The 8,818-nt window shown below is 34.4% G+C and overlaps 1 protein-coding gene across 1 annotated transcript; it reads left to right on the top strand.

Annotated features, from left to right (window-relative positions):
- Positions 1-2,240: 2,240 nt before the first annotated feature.
- On the top strand, positions 2,241-4,723 carry LOC112280704 (ras-related protein RABA5c). Its single transcript, XM_024516522.3, has 2 exons — positions 2,241-2,816; positions 4,050-4,723. Exons 1-2 carry the CDS (start codon positions 2,483-2,485, stop codon positions 4,361-4,363), a joined length of 648 nt encoding a protein of 215 aa, XP_024372290.1. The 5' UTR covers positions 2,241-2,482; the 3' UTR covers positions 4,364-4,723.
- The last annotated feature ends 4,095 nt before the right edge of the window (positions 4,724-8,818 follow it).

Genomic DNA, 8,818 nt, shown 5'->3' with positions numbered 1-8,818 from the left:
GAAATAAAAATATATATAAATAAAATATAAGAGATGGAAATTAAAATACCAAAAGGTAATAAAATAGTAAATCATAAAATACAACAAATTAAACCAATACTCATGAACACAATTTTTGAGACCACAACTTAACAAAGAAATAGAAAAACAAAAGAAAACTTAAAATCCAATCATATCTTTAAAAAATCTTAAAGTAATTATAAATAATAATAATAATAATAATAATAAATTCTAAAATAATCATAAAAAAGCCTAAAGAAATTATAAAGAATCTTTAGAAAATTCCTTAAAATTAATTTAATGAAATTATTAAAAAATCCCAAAAAAATTAAGTAAATCTTAATAATTTCTAATTAAATCCTAAGTAAATATTAATTAATCCTAATAAATCATAATCAAAATAAAAGAAATATATAATCAATTTTAATAAAATTTTATAATAATTTTTTAAATCTCAATAATTATTAATCAAACTATTAATCTTTCTTTAAAAAAATTACACATTTTAATCTATTAATTAACAACAAGCGTACAAAATTTAAAAAGAATTGAATTCATAGATTGGAATAAAAGATCTTAATATGCTTGGATGTTGACCATCATCCTTTTTTAATCTTAATGTCAATATGCCACCAAAAATCACTCTTTATTGTATTGTTTACTTGCCCTAAAAGTATGCAAAAATATTAAAAATAAAATTGACCACTAGCTAATAAAAACCAATTTTAATCCAATTAGAAAATTACTCAAAATTATAAAAACTCTCACTAATCCTTAAACTCTATTTTTTGAGTCACTAATCCAATTAAATTTAATTACTATTAAATTACTATTTGATTAATCTCAAATTTAGAGAAGATATTTAAAACATGTAGTTTTACAACCTCACAAATTTCCACTTATTGATTTGTTATAATGCTCACTAAATTCTTCAAAATTTAAATCTTTTCTTAATTTCACAAAATTGCAAATCACTTAAAACAACCCTAACTTTGCAAAGCTTTGACAAAGTCAATATTTGCCTAAATCACTCAAAACTAATGCTTTAACAAATCTTATAAAGTTTACTTCTTAATCTTGCTCTCTAATCAACCAAAGAAGTCCACAATTACTATAGGTGTGTAGTTTTGTGCTTTGGAATTGAGTTCAACTTTGGTTCATAACTAGTCCTTTATAAATTTCAATCTCTAGTTTTTTTAGGTAATGTTTGCCACAAGCTATTCTTCACTTTGACCTAAAAATGCTTAAAATATTATTTTTTTTAATCCATTTTTTTATTTTTTTTCTTGTTTATGGGCCTAAAAAGTAAGTAGAAGCTCTTTTTATATAAAAACAACATAAATACTAAATGTATTTACTACCATCTAAATTTTTTTATTTATATTTATTTTAAGTAATTCACTGCTATATTCTTCAATTAAGCTCTTCTATAATATAATCCATATTTTTCTATTTCATCCAATAGCCATGTTACAATAGGACAACACATGATCTTATATAAAGTATTTTTTTTTTTTTTTTTTTTTTTTTTTCCTATACTAAAGTGTGGATGTCCTCATTCTAGGCTAGGTCATCTTGTTTTATGTTATTTGTTTTTTTTTTTTTTTTTTGGATTTTGTGTTGTGGTTGGGGAGCTTCAACTTATATTGTCAAGATGAGATTAGTAGGAAGACAGGAGAAGGTGATGTCAAATCGTTTCAAGAGCCTGCTAAATAAATCTGTTGCCAATTTTCACAAATTTCAGGAAGAATCACTGATCTGGAGCTTTTGCACTCAACCAACAATGCATGGATGATACACTTGACTTTTATTTTTATTTTTTAAATCCATTAACTTTTCACAAATGTCGAAAAAAGAACTCTGTTTAACATTATTTTAAATCGTTCTTTGGTTGACTCATTGTTAAACAATGGGAAAAAATATTGATGTCAAATATTTTTCTTAGAACTGGGATTGTATTTCTGTAGGTTTGTGGATAGAATAGAGTTGAAATTATATTATGTATTTGAATTTATGTATAATATATTATTTTGAGCAGCTGAGACCACATCATGTGAGAAAGCGCATTGAATAGGACGGTCCAGCCCAGAGTCGTTTGCCCGTTCAAACACAATCAGCGCCGCTTTAATTCGAATGGATGTGGATGCTCCAGAGATGAATGAATATATATCATCCAAACGGATTGTTCTCGGCGCCTGTTTCCTCAGCTGAAGGCGGCACTCGCAGGAATCGGACGCCGACGTCTCGTCCGCATTGTGCTCGTTGCAGCTCAATCCCTCATGCTTGTCTGCAGCATTTCTAGTTACCGTGAGGACAACATGGTTGATGTTGCGTTGGCCTCACGGTTCGTCCTGTAGTCTTAACCGAATCTCGACGTGCGTCTAAGCCGTTCATAGTTGGCGTTGTGATGCAGACGGGGTGACCGCACTGTGTGAGCTTTGCTCTGGTGTTGTTTCAGGGGTTTGAGACAGCAGCACCAGCTATGTCGTATCAGGATGAGCAGAGTGAGGACTACCTGTTCAAAGTGGTGCTTATTGGGGATAGCGCCGTCGGAAAATCTAACTTGCTGTCGCGGTATGCGAGAAACGAGTTTAACTCCAACTCCAAGGCTACCATCGGGGTGGAGTTCCAAACGCAATCTATGGAAATCGATGGCAAAGAGCTGAAGGCCCAGATCTGGGACACTGCTGGCCAGGAACGGTTCCGCGCCGTCACTTCCGCCTACTACCGTGGTGCTGTAGGGGCGCTCATTGTTTACGACATCACTCGTCGCGGTACTTTCGAGAATGTCAGTCGCTGGTTCGACGAACTGAAAGGTTAGTCAGTTGCTTCCTTATGTCGTACTGGATTTCAAACAAAAATAACCAAATTGTAATGTGGTGATTTATTTACTTACATTAAAAATTCAAACGCACTTCTTAGGTCCGGAATATTCCAAAAGGAAGCGGCCTCTTCTTTCGTTTATTTTTTAATCCTAATTCTTTCTCACAGCATTGTATTTTAGTGTCCAGTTATGCAATGATCAGCGACCAAGTTCAGAGAACTGGTGTGGGAAGCTACGTGATTAGATTTCATGGTTCTGTTAAGATGAGTAACGTTGTGTAGATCGTAATGTTGAGTGTCGGCGGTGAATTCGTACCTAGCCTTGAGAAGGAAGGCCGTGAAATGTTGAGATGTCTGGAAACGGAAGAGGCATGGTGATATATGTTGGTTTTGGTGCTTGAGACCGCTTATTTGGAAAAAATAGTTTATTAAACGTTCATTGGGACTGCGTTCTAATTGACCGTGTCGAATCGATACCATAGGCGGAGTTTTCTTCAGATTAAGCCTATGTTTGGCAATGAATTGCTGCGATGAGATCCCTGCGGAAAATTGCAGAAAAGTTACCTTAGTATTTTGGTCCAACCTGCACTCTTTAGTTCAAATCTCAAGTGCTAGTCCGAAAATCGTTTGTGCGGAACTGCCTCTCAACGTTACGTGTTTTTTTTCTATAGCATTCTTGTACATCTTTCCCGGCGTAGTACTCACTGTTGTTTTTCATTCGCCATGGTCTCTTATGTACTTTGTAAAAGCCTTCGAGAACCGGTGACCTTCCATTATTAGTACATTGCGATCTTCGCCCTCAGTTTGGCTTGCGAACTAACGCATTCTATGGTAATTTCTTGTTGTAAAGTCGGTGAAACCCCTGATGAATGTAGAAACCAACCAGATAGTCTTGTGTCAATCTCTCCTCACAGTGTTTCTTCTTCATGTTCGATCGAGGTAAAGTTTTATGGTTTTGTTCTGGATGTAGTTCTCTCCGAACATCTTGTGGTTTCGATCCTTTGGTTAATGCACGATGTAAATTCATAGAAGTGAGTACTTATAAAGTTGCAGTTCTGCAACGGCTCGTATGAATCGAGTTCTTCCAATGTCCAGGGTGCCTGTTGTTGAATTACCTGATGTATCTATCATCTCTATGACCAAGAGCAGCTGCATCAGGTAATTTTTTTGGATCCTTGTAAACCTTCTCATGTGCTATTGCTGGTTTTGTGTTTTGGCTGCTGCAGTCCATTCCGACGCGAACGTTGTTGTGATGCTTGTTGGAAATAAGAGCGACCTTGCACACATACGGGAGGTGACCGCAGAGGAAGCGACAGCTCTTGCGGAGAAAAATACTATGTACTTCATGGAGACATCGGCTCTGGAGGCCGTGAATGTAGTTGAAGCTTTCCAGACTGTTCTGAAAGAGATTCACAAGATTGTTAGCAAGAAAGCTCTAACTGCAGATCCTAATAAGGGTAATACTGTTGTTGCAAGTGGTCAAAGGCTAGCGGGTTCTGATGACACGACTCCAAGGACGACTGCCTGCTGCTCGTATTAGTGCGGTGCCTGTTCTTTTTTAGTGTACAACCTTTCTTCCTTTTTCTTTTTCTTTCTCTGATTTCCATTCTCTCAGGAAGAGAGTAATGCTGAGTATATGATTTTATAGATGCCAATCTTATGCTGTAGTTGTATACGATTCCTAACAGGAGCAGGAATGAAGAAGTTCCCCTCGCACGCATTTTGTTAGATTTTCTGATTATGGACTTCGTCAGGTTCTCCATCTCGAGTATGCAGACTCAGGATGATGGTAGGAAAATGCAGGAATTGCAATCATAACACAGATAGTGGCGTGTGATTTCAGCATGTTTGTGATTCTCATAATGCGAATGGAGTCCTGGCTTACTTATGTTATCATTAAGACTACCTTCCATTTGGAGAGATAGTCGAGGACATTGGGAGTTTGTAGGCATTCTGGGAGCAAGGATACAAGTCTTGGCACTAGGCAGAAGGCAATATTTCTTTGTTTTCTATTACATTGGACTTCACCTGCCAATCGAATTCGGATTTTGGAGGACATTCCCTCATTGGTAATTATATACTTTCATTATCCTTTCAGCTCTAGATGACTACCTGTGTCGCCAGAAAAGTTCATATGAGTTTTCGACGGAAGTGAAGCTATAGTGAGGTATTTGAGAGCCGTGCCTACTGTAGGTTCAGGCTTGGCAGGCTGAAATATCTCGCCCCGGCAGCAATCCCTGGACTCTTTCTAGAAAATGAGATGTTCAACTTGTACCACGCTGTAGTGAGATATTGAGCGGAGGGTTGAATCTGTAAGTCCCATGATGGAAATTGTACAGAAACCATAAAAGAGGGCAAGGTTGTGACCAATTTGGCAGGGCATCTCCGAGCTCGTATCGGTTGAAGATGTACGAGGAAAATCCGCCTCGTATATTTACGTACACGTGCACATGTGTAAGCATTTAGAGCCACCTCTGACGTGAGTTTGATGATCAGGGATATGAAAATTGGAATTATCCCATTTCAAACAGATAGCATGAAAACTCCATAGGCTACTAATGTTTGCACGAGCGAGACGGTGTTTTCCAGGCTAGATGCGGCCAGCCCGTCTTCAGCCGTTGAGGACGCCGAGGTTTCCTCTCATGGCTGTGATTGATGGTACGACTGCTCGATGCTTTCATGTCTCGGTTCACGCAATTTGAAAAAACTTGGCAAGGCTTTTCATTGGTGAGGTTGGTGTCAGGGTTTGTGCGTTCTCAGGAAGCGTGCACAAATTCGATGAAGAATCTGATTTGTGTGCAATTGTCTGAAATAACAATTTATGTAATGCAATCTTGAAGTTACTGAAGCTAATTAGTTAGTGCGTGTTGCTTTTGTTATGTAGATAATTTTAGCCATGACTCATCTAAATTGGAATGGTGCACTCAAGTTTTTCCTCAGCTTAGAATCCTCTTTCAAAAGGTATGTTTCTAGTTTTAGAAGAAATGGGTGTTGCCCAAATCATGCTGGAGAGGAGAATTGTAATTCAATCATCCTTCATAGTTGTTTGTGTGTTTCTATGGGCATGTTGATTAGCAACATTGGTAAAGCCAGTTGGGCTGAAAGAGATCCATCCACCAAAGACACCATCCCAGCATTCAGATATTTGTCCACCTTTTCCTGGATCAGCGCCCAGCCTGCCTAAGCACGTCTTGTATGACCCACACTTTGCCCGGACGGCGGCCGGGATTTGGGCTCCTGTCCTAACTTAAGCCAACAAGGCCCGCCAATTGCAGAATAGAACACGAACCTGAATCCTCTTTTCTTTAACATTTTCTCTATATTTATACTATTACTAAGAAATTTCCATTGTCATATTTTTATAATTTGAAAACATGAATATTTATGCTTTGTACATCATTTTATTGGTTGGAAATACATAGCTTCAAAATAGTCATGACAATTGAAACATATACTATATATATAATTATTAACACATAAAATAAATTTAATTCAATCATTCATTGCAATATTACCTTTCTATTTTGAAACATATCTTATCACTTTGAAATATATCTTTTATCACGTTCTGTACTTATCACGAAGTTGACTGCTCAATGCACATTCTATATGCATCATAATATATTTATTTTAATTTATGTCACAATATTTGTGTATGTATTTGTATACACACACATACATATGTGTATACATATATATATATATATATATATAGAGAGAGAGAGAGAGAGAGACTTATTGAGACTTATTTAAAGCTGTTTTATAATTGAGAAAAAATTGGTTTAAATTATAATCGTGAAATTTAGAAATTTGTTTGATTTCTTGCGATTCTACTTAATTAATATTTACAAAAAAATATAAAATAAATAGCACTGTATACAGAATGATCACAATTTTTCAGATTCTTGACCCTGTAAAAAACCTGGTATGTGTGTGTGTGTGTTTTCTACTTACATGATGATCATTTTAATTATTGTTTTTGTAGAATTCAAATAAAACACTACCTATTGTAAGATGATTCATACTGAGATTTAACTCGCACAACATAAAAAAATCCCAATAATTCTGAATTGCAAGGATGAACATTATTAAAATTTTGAAGCTATTATCTTATTATTTTTGTTCAAAATAAAAAAAAAATGATGAATAATATTTTAAAAATTAAAATACAAACATCAATCCACCTTGAACTATAACACCATTAGTTCCAGTCTTGTTTTCTTTGTCCCCACATCTTTTTCATCCTACTACTTCCAATTCCATCATCAAGTACACAAAAACAAAGAACATTGCACACAGATTAAACAACAACAAAATGCATGAATAGGGAGCTCAGATTTGAAGGCCATCTGTTGAGAATGCTTTAGAGAAAGACACAAGAGAGCTAGAAGTAATGTGCACACATACAAAACACACAAGAGAGGAGTATATTGATATAGTTACCTCACATATACAAAGAGAATGAGAGAAGATAAATAGTTTCTCTCCACTACATTCTAAACACTCTAGCTACAATATTTACTATAAACTACAGAAAATATTATGGAGAGGGCTGGCTACATTTAATGCTCTCAATGCTCCTCCTTGCTTGTTATAATATTTATATAATATAAAATATGCATAGAATTATGATCTATACTTTTCTATAATCTTACAAGATCAATAACTACTACTTCATTAAAACCTTATCTAAGAAAACCTTATTGATTTTTAAGGGCAAAACCATAGATGAAGGAAAAAGAGCACAACATTATTTTAAAAGTTCATTAACTTTCTTGTTCAAGAAAAGTAAGTTGCCGCATGCCAATGCCATAAGTAAGTTGGCAATGGTTGCTCAAAAGAAGAGCTTTGGTATGGAAATCAGCAAGGTTATTTGCAGATTTAATTTTCTTGATCTTAAGCACTTCATTAATAACCAAATCATGAATATAATTAAAATACTTTGGATCAATATGCATTGTCTTGTTGCCTTTAATGAAACCAACTTGCATCTATACAACACAAGTGCTATTGTCTTCATACAAGACAGTTGGAGAATCATCACATGAAAGTCTATAGATTATCTGAATGAGTTTATCAATTGATCGCAACCAAATACATTCTTGAGAAGCTTCATGTAAAGCAATAATTTCATCATGGTTGAATGAAGTTACAGTTATAGTTTGTTTCATTGATTTCTATGATATTACAACTCTATGTTTTAAGAATATATAGTATGTTTGAGATTTAGTTATTGCAATATTAGATTTATTTCTCGCATCAAAATATCCAACCAATTTTGGATTTGTAGATTATAAGTAAGATAATTCTAAATCTTCAATGTCTTTTAAATAATACAATAAATGTTTGATGCTATTCCAATGTTATAATGTTGGACATACATTGTGTCTTGCAAGAACACTAATTGCAAATGTAATATCTAGTCTTGTAGATGTAGATAAATATAAAAGTGCTTCAATTGCTACAAGGTATAGATATTGATCTTCCAATATTTCCTCCTCCTCCTTGCATGGACGGATTGGATCATGACCATCATCACCACTCCCAATCATTGGTGTTGACAATAGATAATTATCAATTATATTGAATCTCCATAAGATTTGTCTAATATATGTTAGTTGGTAGAAAAAAATGCCACCATTTGTGAGATGCATAATCTGAAGACCAATGTAGAAAGTTTTTTTTCCTAACATTTTTATCTGAAGCTCATAGATAAATAGGTTAGTAGCTACAACACATGCAGATCTAGTATCTACTAGGTTAAGATCATCAACATATACAATGATGATTACAAAACTAATTTTATCTTGTTTGATAAACAAAGAAGGAATTAGTAGATTACTTATAAACTTATTTATAATTAAATAATCTCAAAGACATTGAAATCACATGTGTCTAGATTGATCTAGACTATATAAGACCTTGTGTAATTTAATACCATAATATTGTCTTAGAGTAGATGCTTTTGGAATTCTTATTTTTAAATTAAGTAAAA

Source organism: Physcomitrium patens, chromosome 3 (genome assembly GCF_059467195.1).
Source record: "Physcomitrium patens ecotype Gransden chromosome 3, ASM5946719v1, whole genome shotgun sequence".
NCBI classification, from domain to species: domain Eukaryota; kingdom Viridiplantae; phylum Streptophyta; class Bryopsida; order Funariales; family Funariaceae; genus Physcomitrium; species Physcomitrium patens.
Note: the sequence above shows the minus strand (reverse complement) of the source record. Positions and strands in the feature narration are given on the sequence as shown.

Excerpts from the sequence above, each read along its gene's own strand:
- LOC112280704 (XM_024516522.3), top strand. The coding sequence starts at position 2,483 with ATGTCGTATCAGGATGAGCAGAGTGAGGACTACCTGTTCAAAGTGGTG. Across the intron at positions 2,817-4,049 it reads CTGGTTCGACGAACTGAAAG|TCCATTCCGACGCGAACGTT; the intron begins GTTAGTCAGTTG and ends TGGCTGCTGCAG.